Source organism: Aethalodelphis obliquidens, unplaced genomic scaffold (assembly GCF_003676395.1).
Source record: "Aethalodelphis obliquidens isolate GAN/ISIS:26980383/991018 unplaced genomic scaffold, ASM367639v1 scaffold1, whole genome shotgun sequence".
NCBI lineage: Eukaryota > Metazoa > Chordata > Mammalia > Artiodactyla > Delphinidae > Aethalodelphis > Aethalodelphis obliquidens.
The window spans coordinates 6,874,082-6,901,514 of NW_020837945.1; the positions used below are offsets into that span (position 1 = coordinate 6,874,082).

At 44.3% G+C, this 27,433-nt stretch overlaps 1 protein-coding gene across 3 annotated transcripts in view; it reads left to right on the forward strand.

The window, feature by feature from the left end:
* The window catches only part of ERG (ETS transcription factor ERG), a 110,157-nt gene that overhangs the window by 23,618 nt on the left and 59,106 nt on the right, over positions 1-27,433 (forward strand). For all 3 annotated transcript variants that reach the window (XM_027095781.1, XM_027095861.1, XM_027095937.1), the window contains exon 2: positions 23,929-24,146. In XM_027095781.1, the coding sequence (XP_026951582.1) occupies positions 23,929-24,146 (218 nt within the window). The remainder of the gene's footprint in view (positions 1-23,928; positions 24,147-27,433) is intronic.

Below are 27,433 nucleotides of genomic sequence, written 5' to 3' on the forward strand. Positions count from 1 at the left end.
TTCACTCACTATGACAATCTCTAGGTCCATCCATGTTCCTGCAAATGGCATTATTTCGTTCACCACTGCCCATTTTTGTATGTAAGTTTTACTGGAATACAGTCACGACTCTTTGCTGCCGTGTTTTTTTGGACCACTTTTGCACTACAGGGACAGGGGTAAGCAGTTTCGAAGTTGAGCACATGGCCCACAAAGAGAAAAACTTTTACTATCTGCCTCTTTATAGAAAAAAAATTGCCACCTCCTCCTTTTAAAAAAACTGCACACTTTATCCAAATTCTCCCAATTTTCCACTGATGTTCCCTTTCTGATCTAGGAAGCTGCATTGCATTTTCTTGTCATATCTCTTTATATAAGACAGTTTCACGTTCTTTCCTTTTCTTTCATGACCTTGATGTTTCCGAAGAGTACTGCCCAGGTATTTTGTACAGTGTCCCTCACTGGGGGTTTGTCATGCCGAGGCAGAGGTTATAGATTCTTAGGAAGAAAATACCACAGAGGTTATACGCCCATCTCGTTGCATCACAGCAGGCGGTGCATGACGTTGCTGTGTCTTCTTGGTGGCAAAATTGACCTGGATCCCTTGGTGAAGGTGGTGTCTGTCATTTTTCTTCACCACAGGGTCACTGCTTTCCCCTTTTCCATGCTTTATTTCTTAGAAGCGAGTTACTAAGTTCAGCCCACACTCAAGGGGAGAGGAATTAAGCTCCATCTCCTGGAGGGGGAAGTATCAAAGATTTTGTGGACATGCATTAACATAACAGCAGTTATTAATAAATATTTTGAAGGAGATACTTTGAAGACATTCAGATATCCTGTTTCTCCTTAAAATATCGCCCACTGATTGGAGCCCCATCGGTACATCTTGCCTACAGCAGTTTGGACTGTGTGACTCTGAGGGTGATTTTCTATTTCCCTCACTCCTTCTATGTTTAGTATTTGGGATTCTTCTGTAAAGAAGAGTTGTCTCTTCTCCCCCGTATATTCACTTAATTCCATCACTTATGTAGATCAGAAGAGGCATTTGATATTTATCTGATTCTTTGGGTTATAATCCAATACTCTCATTATTTATTTTGTTGCTGATCTTGTCCAAGCTTTGGCCATTGGACCCTCCCCCCTTCTTTCTCTCTCTCTCTCTCTCTCTCTCTCTCTCTCTCTCTCTCTCTCTCTTTCTCTCTGCCTCTCTCAATCATGAGTTCATTGGTTCCTCTGTCCTTTTGACATATCTTGGCCTCTTTTTTTTTACTTTGTTGAGAACTTCCTTCATTTCATTTTGCAGTACATTTTTTGTAGACTGTTCTGTGGTTGGGAAATATGCTACACTTCAAAATCCCACCTCAGAAGGGAGGAGACAGTTGTGCAGGTCCTGGGCCGCCCCCCAAGCCCCGCTCCCCGTCTGTGGCTGCTGCCTGCCTGGTGCTGGGTCTGTAGGCAGGGCGCTGAGGGTCAGCAGAAGAAGCTAAGTTCAAGAGTGGAGATGGGGCTGCAAAACCTATTTCCTTTGGGCCCTATGGGGGCTCTTCAGGATGGAAACAGTCCACACCAAGACCTGGCAGAGAAACTTACATAATCTTGCAGCACACGGAGCTCAAGACTGGCCCATGGGCAGTCATTTCCTTCTTCAGGAAAAAGAGAAACGAACTTAAGAGCTGCGACTTCTTTCCTCCCCCCTGCCACTGCGATTTAGCAAGGCCTTTTTCAGAACGTTCATCTTCTTTCTTTTCCCTGCTGAGCGTCAGCGGCATCCCCTGCATCTTAGGACTCCAGCTCTCTGAGGGGCCCTGCACAGGCTGCTTAGCTCAGGGCGGGTACCAGACAGCAGCATCTTACGTGGGCGCCTCACCAAGCTCACCACTAAGGTGACACGTCTCTATGGGGGGGTCAGAGCGTCAGACGTTAACAGGCAACAGACTCACAAGCAAACTTTTGCAATACAACCCATGTATTTATCTATAAACTAGATATCATGAAATCTCCCCTCTGCCAAGTAGGGAGTGGTTAAGAGGATCGAATGAGATGATGATCAAAACGTGTTTATTAAACTGTAAAGTGCTCATCGTATAATCCAGTAAACAACTGTGCATAATGGCTAATCCCTTTCATAGCTCATTAGAACATCGTGTGTTATATGAGCACCTGAAGGCGGCCTGTACTGGTACCTCACATCATTCATTCCTTCATTCTACAAACATTCAGTGTCTGGGATTTGCCGGGAGTTGTTCAGGTTCTGGGGAAACCAGTCTTTGCTCTCCTGGGTTTTACATTCTTGTGTATCTAGTGTTTCAGATAATAATCAAATATACAAATGTACATTATACATTAATCATACATGCTAGGCAATCAAAGAAGGCAGGTAAAAGAGAATGATAGGGAGACGGGTGGTTCTGGAAGGAGAATCAAGTGATCTGTTCTGAGCCTGTTAGGTCTGAGGTGCTTTTTATTGTCTTTTTTCTTTTTTTTAAGCATAGTTGATTTACAATGTTGTGTTAGTTTCAGGTGTCCAGCATAGTGATTCTTTTTCAGATTCTTTTTCCTTATAGGTTATTACAAAATGTTGAATATAGTTTCCAGTGCTATATAGTAGAATATATATATATATATATATATAAAAACTATACTTCAAAAAGATACATGCACCCCAATGTTCATAGCAGCACTATTTACAATAACCAAGACATGGAAGCAACCTAAATGTCCATCAACAGATGAATGAGTAAAGAAGATGTGGTATATATGTACAAGGGAATACTACTCAGCCATAAAAAAGAATGAAATAATGCCATTTGCAGCAACATGGATGAAACTAGAGATTATCGTACTAAGTGAAGTAAGTCACACAGAGAAAGACAAATATCGTATGATATTGCTTATATGAAGTGCTTTTTAGACATTGTAAAACTAGCCTAATCCCTCTTTTCCTCAGTAGGTTTATTGAATACTACCATTTCCAAGTGTAATCAGAAAAGGAATAGCTTTTCTTCATTAACAGATAGATGGGGCTTTGAATCATATTCATTCGTTCTTGCAGGCTAATGAATTCTCAGAATTTTTTATCTTAATGTTCAAATTCAGGAAAAGAGGAATTAAACAAAATTAAACAATCAATGATGCTAAACACTTTTTCTTTCACTTGTAGAAAACTATTTATAGCTTGGTCATTGAGTAATTTTATTATCAGCTTAGGATCTTTAATTAGGTTTAATTCTCATGATGAAGGTGTGGCCAGTTTACTCTGGAGAAGATGGGATAAGCATAAATGCTTAATGTGATTGGATATATCCAGAAAGAATGAGACTTTGGCCTCTAACAATTCTCGAAATGTATCATCCTTTGATGAGCTCTGTAGCTTTTGCCCTTCTCAACAGGAGGCAGTGTTGGAATTTTGGGCCAACAGTCTTCTTGGATTATGTAAAACTAAACCATATTTTGAAGGTGTCCTCGGTTCTGCCCACTGACTGCCAGATGCTCCCTCCATGGCCATGACAACCCAAAGGCTCCACATATTCCCAAACAGCCTCCTGCCTGGAGACAGGAGGCATTTGCCGTTCGCTGAGAACCCAGATGCACTCATTTCTGTAAGAGCTTTCTTTGTTTTCCCTTATTCTAATATTTCAATCAAGTGACAGAACTATTTACCCACTTTCATCACTGAATTTCATAATCTAATTTTAGCCTTCATACAAATGAACATGTTTATAAAAAATTCTCTAATGTTTATGTATCGTTCACTGGCCTCCACTATGGTGAACTAAGCTGCAATATATAAAGCAGAATATACAAGCTGATTATAAGCTTGTAATATATACGCTAAATATATAAAGCAGAGAGTCAATATAGGATGTAGGGCATTCTACCTGGAGTACAGTGAAACAGCATCAATTTCTGCAGGTTTGCCAATAGCATCACCTTGACTAGCTCATCATCATTGTCCAGTCTTATGAGACAGTTTACAAAGTGTCTTCCACTTTAGCCTTTCTTGTTAGTACTTGGTGTAGACTATTCTACTGTCACTGTGGGGGGATTTTAATAGACTCTTAGACAAAGAAACAAATAGAATTTAATGGTGACGAAGTGGATTATACTGTTCATTTTCCTTTTTTTATGTTCTGAAAGCTGGGTCAATTGTATTTGCTTCCTGGTACAAGGTTTTGCTTAGGAAGCTGTTTGACAAATGTAATTATGAGATGTATATGTGGAAGAAAAGAGACACCACTGTAGAGTGAGGCCAGGTTTTACTATTTCTGGATCCCCTCAGCTAACCAGCATGTTAATGTCCAATGTGTATTGGGTAAGGTCATTGGAATTATGACAGGTAAAGAGACACAGGTAATCCTTACAAATAAATTATTTTTTTACTGTATGAATGGAAATAATTTTGAGAAAAAAATCCTACAACTTTGGTAGACTAGACAAAGCTATGGACCAGGATAGCGAATCCCCGATATTCCTTTCTTTCTGCCAGTTATCCATCACATTCAGTTGTACAAGTTAGCTCACCTACAGGAATTTTCATTCAATCAACTCTAAATAACAACCACGGTAATAGTGGAGAACACTTATGGAGTACTTATTATATGCCAGACATTGTATTAAGTGTTTTGTTGATCAGCACAGATAAGACAGGGGCAGTCATTATGCACATTTCACAGCTAAGGACACAGCTACAGAGAGGTTAAGTAACCAAGGAGGGCTGCATTCATTCTGTGCCTGGGGATACAGAAGTGAATTTGATACTTCCCTACCCTCCTAGAGCTTACAGTTTAATAACGTGAGACAGACAAATAAACCATGGTTATGCAATCAGGTTGTTCACAAATTGTAAACATCTGTATGCAATACACATGATAAAATTAAAAAGACAAATTCCTGGGGAAATCTTTGTAGCAGATATTTCAAGTGGTAATACCCATAATGTATAAAGATTATATTAGATCCAAATGAGATTGTGTATGTGCACATACGCCGTACAGCAGGAGGGAGTAAGAGTTATAATTCCTACCCCAGTGTTGCCTTACTAACACAAACGTAAGCCTGTCCTCTTATTTCCTTTTTCAAGTAAAAGCAAGACATACTTAAAAGCTGCTTATAAATTCAGTTTTTCACTCAGTTTAGTTGAAAATAAACATGAAAAATAATTTGTCATAAAATGTGTCTCTTACAAATTAATATTGCCTAAAAGATATTAAAAGGAAACATTTCACAATATATCCTAAAAAGAAAGAGAATAGCCAAAAGCAATAAAATAAAATGATTCTGGGGGGAAGATGCAATTAATTATGTTCATATGTAGTCATTCATTTTTCTAGGACGGCAGGATCTTCCAAAGCAATAGAGCCCAGCTCACAAAGATGACGTGTATGAGCATTTGTGGCTGATTTTTTAATAAGATAACGGCATACAAATAGCAGGTGGATAGAACTGTCGGATCTTCTCGTAAGAGATGTTGAAATTGTATCACAGTGCACAGCACAAAGTAATGAGTCAGTACATGTTTGATGAGTGAATCAATTAGTTCATGAGTGATAAGTATAATATTAAAAACATGTCCAAAATCTGAAGAGGAGGTTGAACTTCACAGATTTCTTAGATTCTCTGACTGAAACTATTCTTGGTAGAAGTGCTTCTATAATGGAAACTTCAGTTCCATCAGAGGTCTCGGGGAGCTATGATCTGATTGGACACGGGCCTGGGGGTGCGGTCTTCAAGTCACATTTTCTTCGTGAGGACACTGCATTTGTCCAGAGAGCTGGTTTATTTGGGGTGGCTTCACGGTGTGTGAAGTGAACCAAAGACTCTGCAAGGCTCCCTTGGAGTCACAGTTGACAAAGGGAAATCTAGAATGTTGCATCCCTGCCTCTGCTGTGGCGTATGTTTTAGCATCATTAACTGTGCTGATTAGGGTGGCCAGAACCTCAAAGTCATTCCGTGATTCTTGTGAAAAGAGTCTTTAGGAACTGAGGCCAATGCTATGGGAATTTTGCAAAGCTTTGCTTGTTTCAGATTTAACTTTTGCTTTCAGAAAACAATTAAGTTCACAGTATCCTTGCCATGTTAACCCCCAATTTCCACCCCCTCCGCCTCCATATCCAGGGAAGCACTTGTGTTTTCCATTGCCCAGAGCTTCAGAGCATCTTAACAGGCCAACGGGAGAGAAGCAGTCAGGCAGGTGGACCGTTCCCAGTTAGGAGAGAAGCACTGCTGATGAACTGACCAGTGGGGGACGAGGAAGGTGCAGATCCACGTGAAGAACAAATCTCACGCGCACACAGGCCATCCCTGGCTCTCCACCAACAAACCTTTCCCCTGAAGCACAGATAAGTCCCGATGTGGATGGAGAGGAGTTTCACCTTTTCCCCCTTTCTGCGCCTAGCTGCAGATCATTGGCTGAGGGCCAGTGAGATGTTTTAAGATGGCAGGAAGCTGGAGGGAGGAAGACAAAGGTTCCAGTACCTCCCAGAGTGGGTGACAGGCCACGGCATGACTGACTCGTGTTGGGCGTGCGTGTGGCCCATGGTCACGGATGACACACTGGCACACACACACTGCAAGTGTGCTTTACATTTTGTTAACCAGGCTGATTTCTACCTCACGTGCCAGGAAGGCAAACATTTTATTTTTGGTATATGCAGATTTCACTTGGAATTAACCAATTGATTGTGTGATTTTGCATATGTACTGCTTTTCCGCTGTTTGAGCCCTGAGATGGTAACTACTGAGGAATTCTTGGAAGCCCCAAAGTCAAGGTGCAAATTAATGGATTTCTGTCTGGCCTCAGATCCAAGTCCTTTGAAGGTGGCGATTTGATGAGAGCACATTGACGGTTATAGAACCCACCTCTGTGTGCCTGTTGGGGGTTCCTTCTTCTTAGTTTCATGTCTCAAATCTCAACACACTTTCTCCTGAACTCCTTTCTGTCCTGCCCCTCCAACCCCACGGGTACACCTGCCCCCGCTGCATCTAACTTGTTAGTATAATGCACTTGTTCTTTGAAAATGTGTTTCTTTTTCTTTTTTAACATCTTTATTGGAGTATAATTACTTTACAATGTTGCGTCAGTTTCCGCTGTATAACAGTGAATCAGCTATATGTATACATATATCCCCATATCCCCTCCCTCTTGCATCTCCCTCCCACCCCCCCATCCCACCCCTCTAGGTGGTCACAAAGCACCGAGCTGATCTCCCTGTGCTATGCGACTGCTTCCCACTAGCTATCTATTTTACATTTTGTAGTGTATATATGTCCATGCCACTCTCTCACTTCGTCCCAGCTCACCCTTCCCCCTCCCCGTGTCCTCAAGTCCATTCTCTACATCTGCGTCTTTATTCCGGTCCTGTCCCTAGGTTCTTCATAACCAGAAAATGTGTGTTTCTGATTTCACATTTTGATGTCCGACTGCTTTTTGGGAAACAGTATCACGTATAGAAGATCTGGGGCCAGCTTGGAGGAGAGAGGGTTGTTTGGGGCAACAGCACAAGAACCCAGTTCATTCCCTCCAGTGCACATGCTGGGAGTGTGCTTATTTCCTTGGAAACATTTGCAGCACAAGAATTTTACAGTAATGTGTTCTTGCACATGAACTTGAGCTGTGATATGTTTTTTCTGCTTTCATTTGTCTGGTCTTTCTCTTAACTACAAAGTGGGACCTCATCCAGATAAAGAACAAGGTCCTTAACTCAAGTGACTTGAATCCAAGATTGAATCCTAATTCCCAGCAGCCCATCCAAATGTTTCTTGAATTAGTAGAATAGGAGGATTTTCCCACAAAGTCACAATGATGTAGGTCGTGCCTTGCCAAGTTAATCTGCCTCTTCCGGTTGATCGGAAGTTATCTTCATTGCTCAGGTCACTAACAAGTGAATGCAGAAATAGTTTACAAGAATAACAAGCTGTAGACCCCTCTTTGCAGGATTTATGGGTTTCTAGGGGCCAGAAGATGTTGGGAAATCGGATTTTATTTTAGGGCAGGAGAGTGACACAGTAGGATTTTTGTTCCAATAGAGAAAGGAGAGTATCTCTCCCTCCCTCCCCTCATTCTTTCCTTTCCTCCTTCCTACTTTCCTTCCTCCCTCCATCATCCAAGCAGTAGACAAACTCAGCACCACACTTAACACCTACATACTAAGAATTTATGCAATAGATATTCAGTGTGTGTGTGTCACTTTTACAGACACTGGTGAAACATCACTGAAAAAAACACCCCTGCCCTCATGGAGCCTGCATTCCCCTATTCCTGATGCATCTCTTCTCCCAGGTGTTTTGTCCTTCTATCAAAGTGATTACAGTCTGTCTAGAATAATAGACTTTGAGAATGATCCATCTTATATCACTACCGACAGTGCCCACCCTAGTTGCTTTGCACATGGTGGGTACCCAACTACTTGTCATTTGAATCAGATACCTTGGAGAAATGGTTTTAAAATGAGATAGCTATGTGCAATCCCTAACAAGGATATAAACAGGGAGGATCTCCCAAGAGACAAGTTTAAAAATTAAAACAACCTGGTCATTAAAAAAAAAAGGAGCGTGGTCCTTAGCATTAATTGAAGAGTGCCACCTGTGCGTCCAGAGATTCACCAGGTGTGCCAAAATGGGATCGCTGGGGGATGGGCAGGGAGTCTGTGCCTGGGCCCTGCAGCCCCTCGCCCGCAGGACCAGTTTCCCAGGCTGGCTCGGATCCGAAGCGCAGCCAGCTTGGTAGTGGGTAGGTGGTCTTCAGTCTCCGCTGATTTCCTGCTGGTCTGGGTTCCCTCATGGACCCCCTCTCGTTTTGCCAAGAGGCATGCCACTTTCAAGAAGGCTCAGCTGGAAATAGATGTTGGTAGGTAGTTTGTAACTAGGTGGGGGTGGGCAACCTGCTTCTTTAGTAGATTCTGTCCAGTGTTAGGCGGTCTGGGGCCAACACTTGGCAGATCAGTTGAGAGGCCAAAAAAATGCTGATCCCTCCAACCCTTGGTGTTGTAAGTTCTTATGTTCCAAATTGAACACATCACTAGGTGGAGATCAGATTTTCTGTTTTTCTTCATGAGAACTCTCTGTTGTCAACCTAAGGGGATGGCCAACAAACTTCCTTTTTTGTGGCACTTAGCTACTAAAAATATGTTCTTTATAAAGCGTCTTATCACCCTAAGACTGTGGGTTACTTCAGAGAAGAAAGATTAGGTCCTAGCCAGTTTACCTCTGTACAGCAGTGGTCCTCAAACTTGTGGTCTCAGGATCCTTGACACCCTGAAAAATGCCTCAGGACCCTAAAGGGCAGTGGTTGACAGGGGTTATATCTGTTGATGTTTACTGAATTAGAAATAAAAATTGAGATGTTCTTAAAATATTTATTAATGAATTCATTTTAAAATAACAGTAATAAACCCATTATATGTTAATTTAAATAACACATGGCTATGAAAAGTCACTCTCTTTTCCAAAAAGACATTTAGTAAGAAGAGTCACATTGTTTCACATTTTTGCAAATCTCTTCAGCGTCTGGCTTAACAGCTGACAGCTGGATTCTCATATCTGCCCCTGCAGTTAATCTGTTGTACTATCACATGTCCTGTAGCTTCTGGCAAATTTCGCTGTACACCTGTGAGAGGATGAGCCGGGAAGATGCAAATAATGTCCTAGCATGTCGTGAAAACTGTCAAGCAGCAGATTCCCTGGAAGGGTCTTGGGACCCCGGGGGGTTCCTGGAACAACTTTGAGAACCACTGACTTATTGTTCTTATTCTGGTACCTGGCACTGTGCTAGGCAGTGAATTAAGTGGACACATTCTCTTGGGATTCCCTGGCGGTCCAGTGGTCTGCGCTTTCACTGCTGGGGCCCCAGTTCAATCCCTGATCAGGGAACTAGGATCCCGCAAGCCGCACAGCAGCCCCCCGAAGAAAATGGACACGTTCTCTGCCCTGTTACGGGTTGAATTGTGTGCCCCTAAATTCATATGTGGGAGTCCTAACCCCCAGAACCTCAGAATGTGATTGTGTTTGGAGATCAGGTCTTCACAGAGGTAATCAAGATGAGGTCATGAGGTTGGGCCTGAAACCAATATGGCCACGTCCTTATAAAAAGGGGAGATTTGGTCGCAGATACGGACATGCATAGAGGGAAGACTTTGTGAAGGCCCTGGGAGAAGACAGCCGTCTACAAGCTAGGAAGGGAGGCCTGGAGCAGCTCATGGCCCTCAGAAGGAACCAACCCTGCCCACACTTTGAGTTTGGATTTCTGGCCTCCAGAACTGTGAGAAAATGAGTTTCTGTTGGTTAAGCCCCCCTAGTCTGTGGTATTTGGTTTCGCAGCCCTAGAAAACTAATATACAGACTATACACTGAATGTCGAGATTGGATTCAGAGATGGCTACGAGGCCTATGTTGATGACTTGAGAAAATTCCGCAGCAGAAGGGAAGTCGCCCTTTATTAACCAGGAAGCACTTTCCACCAGATAGAGCTCAGAGAATTAGGGTTCTCCACCGGCAAGGACAATAAACAGTTCTTCTAAATGCCTCCTTCCTGAAGCACGCTTATCATTGTGTTTAAAGAGGAAATACCTGGTCATCTGCATCCCTGCTCAAGCCCTGAAACTTTCAGTCCAGCATGGGGGGGAGGCAGCAGGAAGTGATGTTCTGGCCTGTCATTTGCCACCAGAGCTGCCAGAATCTGTGGGCCTCACACAGCTGACTTGGGAGCAGGGGATCCCTTTGGTGCTGTGTTTCCTCTTGATTCCAGAGGTAGAGCTCCCTGAGGCTGCCCGTTAGAGTGGTGGGGGCAGAGGAGCCTCAGGGAGGTATTTACTGTCTGTGCAAAACCTTTTAACAGCGGTCATGGCCATTTTCAGACTCTCTGAATGAAAAACGCATATTCTGAATTCCCACAGTTTCTCTGTATGATGACGAACAGAAGCCCCCACTGTATGGGGAGCAAAGGATGGCCGTAACATTTTGTGAGGTGTGGCTTTTGGTGTACACGTGGTGTGCACGATACATGCATGCAAGTCACATTGAGCTTTGAAAATATTGGGCTGGCCAGAAAGTTCGTTGTGTTGGTGAATCCATTGTTCAATACAATTCTTGGTGAAAATGAAAAATGTCTTTTATTTTTACTTAAAACCGAACGGACATTTTGGCCAACCCAATAATAAAACTCACTCTATAGCACAGGGAACTCTGTTCAGTGTTATGTGGTAGCCTGGATGGGAGGGGATACATGTATATGTATGGTTGAGTCCCTTGGCTGTGCACCTGAAACTATCACAACATTGTTAATCGGCTGTACTCCAATATAAAATAAAAAGTTAAAAAAAAAAGAAAATAATAAAACTCAAAAGATAGAAAGTATTTTCTTTGCACAGCCCATACGAGGTGGAAAATATTAGTATATCTTAGGAAAGAAGACAATCCCTGGGCTTTTAGCCAAGACATCTAGAGAGGCTCTCATTTCACTCGCAGTACCGCCCAGGTCCTGCCAACGACCCCCAGCCGCAACTGGCTTACCTCCTTGTCCACTGCTAGCGCTTCCTGTCCCTCCTCTCCTGTGACAATACTTCCTCCTTGGCTGTTCCTGAGCCCTGTGTCCCACCCTCAAACCACTTCTGGCCTTGTTCTGTTATCGCTGGGCCTCCTTCAAGTTTGCTTAGGGCTCGCCTCCTCCAAGAAGACCTCCCTGACCACTCTAATTAAAAGAAGTAGTCTGCCCTCTCCTCCTCCCCCTTCTCGCGCAGCCCTGCCTTTTCTTTCTTTTGGGAAACTTAGACCACCCTCTCACCCAGTTCTCCACACTTAAATGTGCCTGCCATTCCCCTTGTGAATCTTGTTGAATAGGGTTTTGATTCAGTAGCTCTGGGGTGGGGTCTGGTGAAGCTCTGCTTCTCTGTCAAAGTCCCAGGTGATGCTGATGCTGCTGGTCCACGGATCAGACTTTGAAAAGCAAGGTTCACAGTTCTTTACACCTTGTTTAAATTTTTAAAGTGTCCCTCTGCTTGCAAATAGTGATCAGTGCAAGTCTACCAGACTGGAAGACAGGACGGCAAATCATCCTTTGTACTAAGTAAGTTGCCCTTTTAAGTAGATGTGCCCCCGCCCCATAAGGCTTATTATGCAAATTAGATGGGTGGGTGACAGGAAACTCCACCCCCTCGGAAAGGAGATACATCTGCACAGACCCCTCACCTGTCCAGCAGCTCTCTTTGTGCCTGTACATGTATATGACACTGCACACAGTTCTGAGCCCTGGAAGCTTCCTCCTTCTCCTGGAAAAGGTGGGTAGACATGGACATTCATGGTTCTGCTTCCTCCCTGGGGATTCAGCGTAATAAGTAAAGAGGTCCAAGTAAAGAGACAATCTAAAAACCGAAGTTTAGACCCTGGGGTAGACATCATGAAGATTTTCAGGCCACCATGCTTTTCTGCAGGTTAGAGTGGTTTTGGTAGGAACAGATCTACAGATTTTTAAAGAGACCAATTTACAGAGGGGCTCAGGAGAGCCTCATTGCGTATGATATATGTATACGTATTTTGAAATTGTTGGACGAGTTTACAGTGCATAATTCAAACGTATTAGGTTTTGAGATCGACACTCCCAGAATTGTAAAAATCAGGTCTCGCTGGTAACCAGCTGGTTGGTGCATGAAAAGTGTTCTGATGACGGGGTCCTCTCTCGTGCCCTGAACTACATGATAGGCAGAGATTGAGCTCGGCGCAGAGCGGGAACAAAGGTCATGATACCCTAGCTCCTGGGTCCCCTTCCTGTGCAGCCACCAGCACGGATCTATGTGCTAGAAAATCTGGTGCAAAGCACAGGCTTAGCCTCCCAGCCCCAGGGACAGAGGCGTCATCATTCGTGGAGCCGAAGTGAGGGTTGGCAGGGCTGGACCCTCACCGTGGGTGAGCTCTCGGCTCTTTCCACAATGGGAGTTGGTGTCTAAGGAAAAGAAAATGTTTGTGTTCATGTCTGCTTTATACGTTGTGTGGCCCTTGACAACAGTTACTTGGGAATGAGGATGGAAAGGAGAGGAAGGAGGTCCCTGGAGCACCTTGGGAAAAGTGAGGGCTTCTTACGTACGCTCCCTCCCGCCACGAGACTCCCAGTCTCTGTAAGACTTTTTGTTAGTAGAACTGTATTTTATTGTGGCTGATGTGTTTTCTGAACAGACCCAGAGTTCCCGTGCAGGAGATTAGGTCCTAATGGCAGTTGAAGACATGAAATGAGCTCTCAGGGTCTTGACTACCCTCCCACCATGAGCATGGAAGAAGTTATCCAGAGGAAATTAAAACCCAGGGCAGCCTGGAAAGAGCCCATAGTTCACTCTGAACCTGAACTCATAGGAACTTTCCGCAGCTCCCCAGGTGATAGGTTTTCCCCTTAGGCACATAGCTGCTCAGAGATGGAGAAGGTGGGGCCTGTGGTTTGGCCCCGCCAGGAAGAGAATGTCACTAGTTAAATACAGTAGATTTCATCTTGGCGCAAGGAGGGACCTCAGGAAGGAAACATCAGGAGACCAGACCCTCATGTAACAGACGAGGAGGCGGTGGCTGCAGGGCACGAGGCACAGGGAGCAGTTGCATCTCACACCAGTGACCCTGTGTTCCTGTTGTCCCTTTTAAATTCCCACGTGCCCATCCCGACACTTGCAGAGTGCATCTGGTACTGTGCACCCATGTGGGGGGAACCGCATCACTTAATAAACTTAAGGCCTCCCTCTTTTATGGGGAATTTTGAGTTGGAAGTTTGAAGGCACGAGATAGGTACCTGATGCAAACGGGCTGAACCAGCCGCAGGCCTGGGGGCGGAGGCCAGCACATCTGCTGCTGCTATCTAATGCTTGCCAGCGTTTCCCATTGTGCCAAAGTTTTCTCATGAATAAAATTCTTGGAATTTTCTCGAAAACAGTGAATCCATGTGTCAGAGATTCATGGATGAGACACATTCCAGATGTGCAGTGCACTGTATTTTTAGCGTCTGAATGTATGTTTTGAAAAGGCCAAGCATAGAGCTGCCTGTTTTCATGGAGCTCCTGGAGGTGAGAGGTATGATGTACCATCTCTCCCTTGGGGTTTAGAGAGGGCTGTTCCAATAGAGGAAAACTGCTCATGACTTTGTCACCCTGTGGGCGTGGCGGTGCCCTTCTGAGCGTCCTCTGTGCCTCTTGGAACCTGAATCACTTGCAGCCCAACCTGGGTTGGGCTGAGTGAGCTGCAGAAATCAGAAGAGTAAAAGAGTTCCGTGAGCCTCTTAGCAAGACTGCCGTAGAATCACTTCCTTGTCCAAGTTTGTTAAAAATCTCATGAGGTTTTAGGGAAAGTTAGGATGAAAAGCATCGTGGATCCCACATCCTGGAAGAGAAGACTTTTTTGGGGAGTTTGAGGAACATCTGCTGTGTGCTGTGTGCAATTTTAGGGAAATGAATGGGAATTGTGTTATGAGAACGTGGTATATTCATACATTCACCTATTCATCCATTCATCCACTCATTTTGTAGAGAACAACAACATGCCAGGGTACGTACCAGCTGTTGAGGCCACAGTTTTCAACAGGGAATCCAGATCCCTTCCCACACAAAACTTACATTGAATTGACATCCAACAAACTAATGTAGAATTACAACCAAAAACCCATGTACAAACTGGACCGGGCACCATAAAGGCTAAATCACATTGGACTAAATGCTCTCGACAATAAAAGCAAAGATGCCAGCTCCTCTTTCTCCCCATGTTAGATAAAGATACCTGACTTTTAAATTTAGTACTTAACAAAGAATGAGTGACTAATGGCATACGAGAGACGATGTACTTTTCCTGGCATGTGGCTTGTTAGAAGAATAGGATTTGAAACGGATCGTCCAGGCCACTGTCTTGAACCCCATGGAGAATTTGGGTCAGTCACATCAGCTTTCTAGGATGGGATAATAGTTGAAATGCAACATTAAGGCTTATGAAACCTTTCACATACACTAGCTCACTTGGCCCATTGGGAGCCCTGGTTGGGATTGGGGCAGCTCTTATCAACATCACCTTCATAGTTGAAGAAATGGAGACTCAAGTGAGGATAAGGCAGCAGGACTTAAACTTGAATATGCGCGTGTGCCAGGTTCATGTTATGAAGTGGATTCTGATTCAGCAGGGCTGCAGACACGCAGACTCTGCGTCTGTAACAAGCCCTCAGCAGCTCACGTGGGACTGAATTTGGAGCAGAGTGGGGTTGTGGAAGTCCCAGGGTGGCCCAGTGACCAAGGGCAGCTTCCACCTCAGGTCTTTGGAGCCCCAATCCAGTGGCCACCATGCTCTACCGTGCTGTCTCCGACATTTTGGTGCATCTCTATTGTTTATCCTAAATTTGCTGATCAAAGTGAAAAGCAAATCATCTTTTCATCTCAAATGAGTTATTTCAAATGAGATACAAATAAGATGAAGGCTTTTGATGAAATTTTCTGAGTGTCACGTGATGACAGTGATTAGAAAAACACAAACAAGTGTGGAAAGCCAGGAGTAGAATTTGCCCCCCACAAAACCAAGAGGGTGCAGAAGGATCTGAAGGGGGTAGTGCTGCATTCTTTGCACTCATTCCGACTTAAAACACACAAACAGGATGTTTCCACACATGTTTTTACACTTTTTTATTCATCTCTAAAGAAGGAAAGAAGCCTATGGGGGGAAAATGTGTTTCTTTGTAGGAAAACAAAGAGGCTATTAACATCACTTACACATTGTTTCTTTTGTTTTTTCAAAAATGACTTTACTGAGGCTTGATTGACGTACTAAAAAGCTGTACAGTATTTAACGTTTATAACTTAATAAGTTTGGAGATAAGTATCTACACATGAAACCATTACCACAATCCATGCCATAAATGTATCCATCGTCTACGAAAGCTTCCTCCTTCCCTCTTTATTTTATATATTTTTTGCGATAAGAACACTTAACATAAGATCTACTCTCTTAGCAAATTTGTGAGTATATGATTCAGAACTGTTAACTATAGCAGGATGCTGTGCTGTAGAACCCAGAGACTTAACTCATCGTGCATGCCTGAAACCTTGATTGCCAGGCTAAATATTCCTATCTCACCCTCCTTTCAAATGTTTCAAAGAGCATCTGCATAGAACTGAGAAAGTAAACAGAAGGGTTGTTTTAAAATTATGTTTGTTGGGTTTCTAATTTTTTGAGGTTCATTTAAATCCAGTTCTCCTTATGTGGAACCTAACTATTCTCTCCTTGACATTTTTCTGCAATGCTCCAATCTCCGCAAGCGTTCTGGGATTTGCGCTTAGCCATTGAAAGCTTCTCTCCTTGCTTTGCTAGTGTTCATTTTCTAGTAAGTCTTATTTATTTCATATGTTGCCTAACTACGCAGAGTCCCTAATTCAAGCCTACGTAGATTTCAGGTAAAACCCTGCAGTAATGTGCTCCAGGATCATATGGCTGAGGCTATAGTGCCAGGGCGATTAGCTTCCAAACTCCTGGTCACTGGCTGCACACTTCATCTCACAAGTATATTTTCCTTTGTTTTGATGTGAAAAAAGTTTTTGGACCTACAGCATTTATGATGGGGCTTTCGTATAATTTCATGACTTAGTTCTGTGGTTAATAGGAACATCAACAAAATGTGATGTTAAGAAGCTGTTTGGATGCTAGGGACACACACACACACACACACAGGATCCTGGCCTGGAAATGCTCATATCTTCATAAAGGCAGCAGTTGGGGGAGAAGTATGTGAGCAAGAGAATTCCCAGGACTGGCTACGCTGCTCAGAGCCAAGGAGAAATCCGGTGAGTTCAGAGCAGGGAAATTCGTCTGAAGGTCATAAGGAGACTGGTTTCCAGATCAGTCTTTTCTTGAAGGGATTTGCTGAGGGGAGGAAAAGCACCTTCGAGTTTGAGAAAAAACAAATCAAGGCAAAAAGGGAAGAATCCTGGTGTTCTACATCATTTAGGCACCATCTTCCCTAGGGGGTCTGCTGACCAATAAGGACTGTGTACAGGTCCTCTAAAGTGCTCAATGAGCAAAGATAGTAAGGATGGAGAGATAGATGGATATATATATATGTGTATTATGTGTGTATGTAAATGTCTGTATACGAATATGCATGTGTGTATGTAAATATGTGCATGTATATGAATATGCATATATGTGTGAATATGTATGTGTATATGAATATGCATGCATGCATGTACAGATATGTATATTCGAATATGTATGTGTGTATATGTGTATGACTGTGTGTGTGAATATGCATGAATATGTGTCTATGTTTATGCATGTGTGCATGTACATACGAATATGCATGTATGTGTGAATACGAATATATGTATGTATAGGCATGTATATGGAAATTGACATGTGTGTATGTATATGTGTGTGTGAGCATGCATATATGTGCGTATAGATATGTATGTGTATGCATGTATATGAATATATTTGTATGCCTGTATCTCTGCACCAGTCCTGGGTTTCATTCTCTTAGCGCTGGGCTGGTACTGCAGTTGTAAACGTGTTTGATACTGAAGCGATACCACATTGGGGAAACACTCTCTTTAGATGGACTTCATTTGCCTACATACATTTTTCCTTTGAGGTTAATCCAAGATTTTTATATTTTTGAAGGACTAAAATAGCAATGTGTTAAATGAGAAAAACGTGAGCACAAAGCTAGATGCTGCATTTAATATATGATTTTAATGTTTCCTCCGCTGAAGAATTAAGGAAAGAAAATAATATCAAGACGGGGCAAAATGATTCCCACTCAGCCTGACAATGCATCTTTTAACTCACAATGTTTGGCTTTTTTTGTGTTGTAATTAAAAGATACCGGTCAGAGGAAGTTTCTCATCCCATGAGATGTTGGCAATATTCAAATGCAAAAATATACACGTTGAGAATAAAATTCTGGAAGGATTGGCCTTTTGTTGGGCACATGGAGTGGAGGTCTTTCCTAGGGACGTATTTGTGTTGCTTTTTTCTCCTCTGAATGTGATTAGGAGTAGACTTTCCAGAAGCATCTACCGCATGCACTCTGCCTTGAAGAGAAGCTATAAACAATTGTTTTTGTTTTTGTGGTACGCGGGCCTCTCCTGTTGCGGAGCACAAGCTCCGGACGCACAGGCTCATCGGCCATGGCTCACGGGCCCAGCCGCTCCACGGCATGTGGGATCTTCCCGGACCGGGGCACGAACCCGTGTCCCCTGCATCGGCAGGCGGACTCTCAACCACTGCGCCACCAGGGAAGCCCGAGAAGCTATAAACAACTGGGCTTGAGACAGCCTAATAAATAGTTTTCCAGTATCATTAGGTCTGCAGACATCCATTTAAGGCCACCACGTGCACTGGCTCTAACATTTATAAATGGTGTTCCTACCTGCCCTATTCTTCCCTTGCAGTATTGATTGAGAAGCCAGGCATCCACCTGCAATGAACACACCCCAATACACGGCCATCAATTTGGGTCTGAATTATCTGATTAACCAATGAAAAGAACAGATTTGTTGATTTAAACTATTAAGTAAGAAAGACTAATTAAATGTATCTGGGACCTATTGCTACATAGCTTTTAGCCTCATAAGAGAGCGTGTTGTACTTAGAAATTTCCCTCCTAGTTTCCAACAGGCTTTCCACTTACTCTCCTGATCCTTTAATTCCATCGAAGTCCTGGGATTCTGGGCATTTATCCCCTCAGCCTTCTCCCACCTCTTCCCTCCACCAGCCTCTCTCTTTCTAGGTGGTTCCGTCTCTTATTTGTGCTGTCAGCTCTGCTCTTTCCACAGCTGTTTCAAGGCAGTGAAGCCCTGTGCATCTGACCTCCATCAGCCCAACCTGTTCTTTCTCTGGTCACACCCAGAGTGGTGAATGTACAGCCTCAGGGAGTGATTCCACTCCCCGACACGAACGCTGCTGCTACCTTGTCCTCACGTTGACATTACCCTTCTTCCCAATCCTGCTTTCTCACCTGTGGGCAGGAATGACACCTGACCTTATAAGACTATTGTCAGGACTGTATTTCATAAAATTAAGATGTCATTGATGATAAAACGAACCATTATTTTACCGGCCGTCAAAGGAGAAGAGATGCTGCCAATAACGCATGACATGCCATCGATGGTGAGATGCATCCAGATTTCAGAGCTCGTAAAATGTGGAAAAAGGTGTATCTTAAAATCAGTGTAATAAGATTGAAAGGGATACTGCATACGAAGTGCTTACCAAGGTAACCTGGTTTATTATGTGATGGATCAGCTGCTTATGAGTCAAGAGAACGTGGCTAAAAGATGGCTTATTCATCGCAGTGTAAGCAGTTATGTGATGTTCCAGATTCTGATTGGTTATGTGTGTGGGGGAAAGGCAGACTATTGATTTAAGATGACCTTGGCTTCCTAAAGTGTATTGTGATACCAAAGACTTCTATAAGAATTTCTTTTTCTAAAGCATGACCATAATCTTAACATGCTTGTACCACTTAGTTTTTCCATTTGTTTTTCATAACTATTTGAGGCACCTAAGACTTGAGGAAACTGAGGGTGAATTTGGGAATCCTGTTCCCTGGACGCCTAGTTCTGGCCATCCTCTGGATTTTTGAAAACGACGTAAGGATCATTTCCCTGGGTATGCTTCACTGGCTCCAGCTGTGAAAGAGAGCCGATCATTCCTTAAGACTTTCTTAGTTTCAACATTTTACCACGCCCAGATTTTCATGAAAATTTAAGTATGTTGGGTTCCCTGGATTGACATTTTAGTGTTTTTATGAACCGTGGGGATCAAAAGTTAAGAGCAAAATTGAGCCCAGACCCTTATTTTATAATTCTTTTGCTGGAAACATAGGAGCCTCTCAAACTATTCATCTGTTACAGAAAAAAATTCATCTGTTTTAGGCTGTCTGAAATCATTTGCTGGAAATGTCAGCATGCTTAAAAGTGCATTCGACTTTTAATTTTTTTAAAAATCTAAGCATTTTGGAACCTTTGTTGTACCCAAATCTAGTTACTTAAAAAATAGAATCGTATTTTAGTCTCATGTATGAAATATAATCTAGTTGAGTTCTCTTCACTTTCTAGAACTGTCAGTCAACTGTGATGACCAAAATCTGAAGAAGTGGTCCTCACATGTCATTGGTGCATATTCAGTATTCAAATGAAATAATAAACATTGTATACTAACACGACGGTCCCTTTTGTTTGAGGGCAGTTCGCTTAGAATTTATGCATTTCTCATAAGTTCATGAAAAATGGCATTGGTAGCCTGCCACCGGGCACATCAAAATATCCCAGCTTTCTTGGGGCTACAGAAAAGAACACCCCGCACACACGCACACACAAATCTAAAGTTCATGTCTTTTTAGAGTAACACAGAGGTGGGCATATTAATTAATTATGCCACACTTCTGCCAGGTTTGGACTTTTTTTTTGAATTCTCTGTCATAAGGTAGCCAAAGCAGTTTGCAAGTCCCCGCGTCTGGCCGAAGGTGCTGAGGGAATAAGCCATAGATGTTACCTAAGGCATCTGCCGACAGCTTTGGCAGGTAGGCAGGTAGGTAGGTGAGATGACCACAGACAAGGAGGGAAGCCAGACGGCAGGGAAGCAGGGACAGCATCCGTCGAGGCCAGGAAGAGTCACTTGCAGAGCTACAGTTGAGGGACTCACGTGTTCCTGGTTACCAGCCTGTGTGTAGCGATCCATTCTGGTTTTAATCCTACTAGGCTAGATCCTTTCCCTGCTTTGAAGTCCCAGTGCTGCTGGGGTGGGAGAATCCTATGCACCAGCCTCTGTCATTCATACTGCAACCAAAGGGATGATGAAACCTACATGTAATATACAAAGTCAAGTGGGTGAACAAAGGCATGCTGTGGGTACATAGCATTTGTTTGCTTCTAAAGAACAGCAGTTAATTTTCGTGGTCATCTTTGAAGCAGGTCTCTGAAGACCACCCTTCAGCTTCTTTTGACTCCTCCATTGTTCAGATGTGCTAAGTTAGCACGCACGTGTGTGTGTGTGTGTGTGTGTGTGTGTGTGTGTGTGTGAGATATTCCATTTATTCATTTGTTTCCTTTTCCTGACTGTACTTAACCCTAGGTGCTTGCCTGCCTTGGTCTAATTACATCACTTTGGGGCATGCGCTGTCTTTCCAGAATATGGACTGTGTTTCACCCCTTTGGAAATGAAACGTTTATCCTGAAGTGTCCTCATTTTTAGACTGCTTCTCCTCTAGCGAACAAAAGCAGCTTTTGATATCCTGAAGTATATGGCCTTTCTCATTTTTATTCAGTACTAACTTGGAGGAGAATTTTAAGATGCGAAGAAAAGATGTGTCCCCGCCCCCCCCCCGCCCGCCTAACTCTAGCTTTTGTAGATTTTTTTTTTCCTAAATCGATCTCAATTAACTTTGATTTCTTTCTTTAGAAAACCATGTGGTGGAAAAATGCTTTGCCAGATGTGAGAATGGGTTCCTCCCCCTCCAAGCACACACTGAAGCCTGGTTTCAGTTCTAGTATTTTGGTCCAGTTTTTAAATCTTAGGCTACATTTATTTGGTCATTGGTTGTGTTTGTGAGAATATCCTACTTTATCTTGGGGAGATACTCATATTTTAACATTGTTACTCTTTTTGTTGTGAAAGCCATTTTCTTCTCATTTGTGATTTAAAGGTTAGCCTGCTCCTTATATCTAACCTGTTTCTGCCAATTTCTGATACACATCGCACATTTATTCATGTTTCTCTTCACCGGTGAGCCAACGCTGACATTACATAGCATGGTATTCCCCTCTGAGGCTTGGTGGAGTCTGCAGGACCCGGCGGGAGAATGGAGGCAGCCTTCAGCCTTGTTTTTTGCTCTGAGTGCGTAAAACCATTCCATCCAGCGCCGCGATGGGAAAGGAGACCCTGTCTTGCACAATTTATTGAAGAAGCTATAATTTTGCCTTTATTAATTAGCAGGACTGCACTAAGTCCGTGGTGCCGATTTGACTTTTAAACCCATGTCTGTGAGTTTAGATTCCTTACATCCCCTCACTCCGTTTGTGACCGGAAGAGAGCGCCACGTGACTCAGGCTCCCCCGCCGAATCTACCGTGCCCATTTCTCGGATTGTTGCCGTCTGTTTGTTGATGCGTTTGCTTTTGCTGGCGGTTCAAGATGCCTTACTTTTTTTCTTTTCTTCCTTGTGCCTGATTCTGGTTCTCTGGCTGGCACAACCCATCCTTTTCTACATTTTGAGTTATTGTTTAAACCCCCAGCTTACTCTTTCCCAAACTGTCACAGGGCTGCGATTCTAAGAGATTTTAGAGATACCGTGGCGGTGGGTGGTGGCGGGGGGTGGTTATCCATGCACAGACACCTGGCCTCCACTCTGAGAGCCAGAGCACTGAGTTTGTTCCTTTTGATTCTCCCTGCTCACTGGTTCACAGCACAGTGTGCCTGGCAGTGAAGTTCAGGTACTCGGGTCCCTGGGTAGATGGGGGATGGAGTGGGGGAGGACACACTGGATTGGGGGGTGCTTTGTGAAATTGCATGTGTTCCCTAAAGATTCGGACACTTCTGCGTAAGGAGGGGGGGGCTTCTGTCTTAGAAAGGCTGCTTCGTAGGGCTCTATTATTAACGGGGGTGGGGGGAAAATCGTTACTTATTTAAGTATCAATTCAAAGAATGAGAAAGGAGTGCTAAGGCAGACAATTATCGGAAACCGAGGAATATAAGAAGGGTGTCCTGGGCTGTGGGGATAGGAGGGAACTGAAGATAAAACACTCACCATTGTGCTCACCAAATCCCTGCTTTATCTTGGGCAACTCACCTCAAGGTGAGGTCTCGACCTTCCTGGGTCTCAGATCTTCCCATTTGGGGGATGAGGAGTTTGGACAAGAAGGTCTCCACAGTCCCCACTGGCTCCAAAGTTTCCATTTAAAAAACATGTGTGACCCAGACAGCATTTGCTTCTCACCAGCTGCATAGCAGTACCGAGGGTGCCCAAGGACTGAAATAAACATGAACTACCACATGGATTTCTGTTTTGGTTATAGAAAGCAAAGTTGGATGGTCTCGTAGTTCTTCTGTGTCGTTGCTGCACAGTACGTCATTCCAGTAGCTGAAATTTCCCAATCGAATTTGCCTTTGCTGATTGGGCTGTCGAATGTCCGCCTAGCCATGGGCTAACCACTTGTTTGACTTAAAACCACAGAAGAATGCTCTAACAATGACACATTTCTATTTCTTCTCACCCAATCATGCAAAATGAGCAAAGATAGGAATAGAAAGTAAGGGGAAAAAAAAAAAAAAGAGCTAGTCAGCGATCTAGGTATTTTAAACATCTTGGTATTTGGAGACCTCTGGCTAATCACAGCTTTTTTTTTTTTTTTTTTTGGTTCATTTATCATCCAGATGTTCACCGTCATGGAAGCGCCACTTGAAACTATTTCAGCTAATAACTTAGAAGTGGAAAAATTCGTATCTTTGTCTCTGTGTCCTTTGGTGCCCCATGTCCCCCTCACCCTTCTAAGTAGCTCTTCTTCAAAATCTCCTGGGAATGTGGCAGTTTTGCCAGATGCTTAGGTGTTAGCCGTCACATGTCTTTTTTAATCTTCACGACCATTCTGTACCCTGTCTGCTTGAATTATAGATTGCATTTGTCAAATAATGACACATGCAATTGGATGTCTTCTAAGACCTTTGAAATTCCACTTCCTTGAGTTGAGATTAAAGTGGGTATTATCTGCACAGCTGTGGTCAAGGCTGGGATGTTTGGAGACCTGCACAAAAGTTTTTCTAGGTCGGCCAGTGCCAACTCTTACCGTCTCTAGGGGAAAGAAAGCCAGCTCCCTTTTGCTGCTGAAAGGTGGAAATGGATACCGTAAAAACTACCTAAAAAGGGGGTCCCAGTTAGAAATGACCATACAGTTAGCGACTTTTTGAAGCATGACTGTCCCTTGGAACGTCCTGACTGTGTGTTTCTTTGGGTGTCCAGGAAGCGTTATCTGTCGTGAGCGAGGACCAGTCATTGTTTGAGTGCGCATACGGCACGCCGCACCTGGCCAAGACGGACATGACCGCGTCCTCCTCCAGCGACTATGGACAGACATCCAAGATGAGCCCGCGTGTCCCTCAGCAGGACTGGCTGTCTCAACCCCCAGCCAGGGTCACCATCAAGATGGAATGTAACCCTAACCAGGTGAATGGCTCAAGGTAAGGAGACCGCCGGCTCTTGCTCTCCCAGACCTCTGGTTTTCCCACCCCTTGAAAAGGCAAAGTGGAAATTGATCACGCTTCCCCCGAGATGGTTTCAGAAACTCAGGGCATTGAACAGTAACACTGGGCAATGCTGAGAAAATGTGTTCTCCAGTGGTTTGCGTGGAGGATAGAGGTTGTAAAACCAGTAGTACATTTACCGAGAACTCGCTTTGAAGATGAGATGTTCAATTCCACTTCCCAGACGTGAGGGCTTTGTGGGAGGGGGCCTTGCCCACATATGGCAGAATTTGTCTCTGAGGTTTTTATTGCCTGGAAAGTAAAGCTGTCTTCTGTTTTCATGGAGGGAGAGTGTCAGCTAGTGGCCAGGCAGTGCAGCATATGTCCAAGCCCTATGACATTGCTAACGGACCTACTTTCTGTGTCCTCCAGCCCCCCGCCCCCCAACCTTCTCTCCTCTGTCACCTTCTTTGGATGCTTGCTTTTTCTTCTCATCTTTACTTACACTTAAAACCAAGCACCAGTGTCACCCATAAGTATTAACTCTCCTGAGTTTGTCACGATAATGCTGCGGTCACCTAGAATGTATTAGTGAATTACCGAATGTATTATCCCTGACACTCAAAAGCATTTCTTTTTCTTTTTCTAAATTTATCTGTTTGTTTATTTTTGTCTGCGTTGGGTCTTCGTTGCTGCGTGCGGGCTTTTCTCTAGTTGCAGCGAGCAGGGGCTTCTCATTGCGGTGGCTTCTCTTGCTGCGGAGCACAGGCTCTAGGCACGTGGGCTTCAGTAGTTGTGGCACATGGGCTCAGTAGTTGTGGCTCATGGTCTCTAGAGCACAGGCTCAGTAGTTGTGGCGCACGGGCTTAGTTGCTCCATGGCATGTGGGATCTTCCCGGGCCAGGGCTTGAACCCGTGTCCCCGGCATTGGCAGGTGGATTCTTAACCAGTGTGCCACCAGGGAAGCCCACAAAAGCATTTCATTGGATGTAGTTTTGAAGAGTCAGGTTGATTTCAATTATGATATAATACCCCATATATATATTCAGAAAGAATTGTATCAAATCTCAAGACAAAGAAAGAATAATTGCATTTAAATTTGTATGATCTGCCCAGAGTCACAAGAGCAGCTCACAAGTTTTAGTGCTTTACTATGTATAAAGCCCTTTTACATCTGATGGCCTGTCAGTCCTCCAGGCAGCCCTGTGAGGAATGCTTATCCCCATTCGATGGATGAGGAAACTGAGACTCAGGCATTTTCTGGCTAACCCAAATCAGCACTTAAAGCAACTCAGAATTTGGATTCCAATCAAGGGTGTTTGACTCCACACCCAGTGCATTTTCCCCACTCTGTTGCGGCTATAACAGGCCCTTTTTGCTACGTATATATTTTAATGCGAAATATGTTTTTTATAAGTGTCATGTTTTATAAGTGCTGGAAACCATTGCATCAACTTCTAGTGTGGTGTCCGTGAAGGTGCCAAGTCACAGCCCTCAGAGGGAGTGTCAACCGTGAGGCTGGACGTGCCAAACAGGGAGATGGGAGGGGCCAGAACGTCCCTGGGCCCTGAGAAGTCAGTTCGCTTCTGTGCGTCGAGTTTCTTCTTGAAAGTGGGAACGCTAATTCTGATGTTGCCTATTTGCTACAGCACTGGTCCTTTAAAGGGAATTCAAGCCCAGGCAGACCCATCTTAGGCCTCATCAAGGGGCTAATTCCTAGACTTCTGAAAGGACCATGGTAGAAAAGGCAAGCATAGGGTCCAGGATGCCAGAGTCCCGGCCAGTTCCTCGTTATATGTATATATGTTACAGGTAAATCCTATCCATCTGATAGAATGGTTCCACTGACCATTCGCTGTATCTGTTTCTGAGACTTGGAGGCATGCAGGTTAATCCTGTTCTGAAGAAGGTAGCGGTGTTTATATAAAAGGGTAGTTGTGGAGCCAACCCTGTAAACATTGATGGATTCTATTTTTTGGTGGAGTCACGTGATCCCACGCCTGCCGGGGCAGTCACAGTGGGAGCATTAAGAGCAAGATGCATTTCTAAAGCGTTCTTCTTCCAAGGCTAGTTTCTACCTATGGGAGATACATCAGCCCGTGTGTGTGCGCGCGCGCATGTGTGTGTGTGTGCGTGTGTGTGTGTGCGTGTGTGTGTGTGTGAGAGAGAGGGAGATTGTGTGTGCAAGGGAGAGATGATGAGAGAGATAGAGATGGAGATGGAGAGAGTGGAAGATAAATAATTAGAGAGAGAGGGAAAGAACGCTTCGGGCAGAGGGCACTGAGATGGTCTCCAGCTGGCAGCTGGCAGAGCGAGCCGTGCCCTGGCCCTTATTTGTGGAGTCTGGCCTAGGGCCAGCTCCAGGAATGCCAGTCTGGATTTAGCAAGCCTCAGAAAGGAGACTGAATGAGGAGGTGAGAACAATGTTGCAGAAATGAAACTTCCTCTCCTTCTCGCTGAATTTAAATAGATGAATGGATAAATAAGCAAACAAATAAACGAATAAATAAATAAATAAGAGAGAAGTGTGAATACCGGTTCCTTCAATGCCGGCCTGTGCTTCCCTTCAAGAGCTGATGTCCACCTGCCCTCCTGGCCAAGCCCTGGGGCCTCCTTCCCAGCCCGAGGTGGTCATCACAGGGATTCGGGATGGGTGGGGGGACTTGAGGTGACCCTGAGCCTGGCCTAGGGGCTTCAAGTCCCCAAGAAAGACACGGGCCCCCGGAAAGCTCCTCCCGCGTTCCTCGGCCGGCTGACCTTGGAAAGCTTCTTGGCCGTTCGTCTGTAAGGCAGCTGCGAAGCTGCGGACTCAGGCGAGGGTCTCTTTCCTGGGAAAGGAAATCATTTTTGGAGAAACTGGACCATTTTCTTGCAAGGGGACAATGGAAGCGTCAGTAGCTTCCACTCTCAGGCCCTCATGGAATCCTAAGATGCTCAGAATGCTCCCCTCAGAGGATGGTTAAAGGCAGTTCCAGCTTTGGGAGCAAACTGGGATGTGTTTCGGTGGCGGCTACCGAGGGAAGTCAGCCTTGTCGTGGTCCTTGTCCTCCTCCTGGATGTCCGGTGGTGCTGGCCCAGCAGCCGCTGCCCGGGAGCTGGGCACGGCTGCCTGCATTTGCCTGGTAACTTGATGGGAAATGGCAAGCCTGGTGTGGAGCAAGGGGTGAGGGGCATGGGGAGGAGGGGCACCGGGGGGAGGAGGACGTGGGGGAGGAGCACGGAGGGGGAGGAGGACGGGGGGAGGAGGACGGGGGGAGGAGCAGAGGGGGGGAGGGGAACGGGGG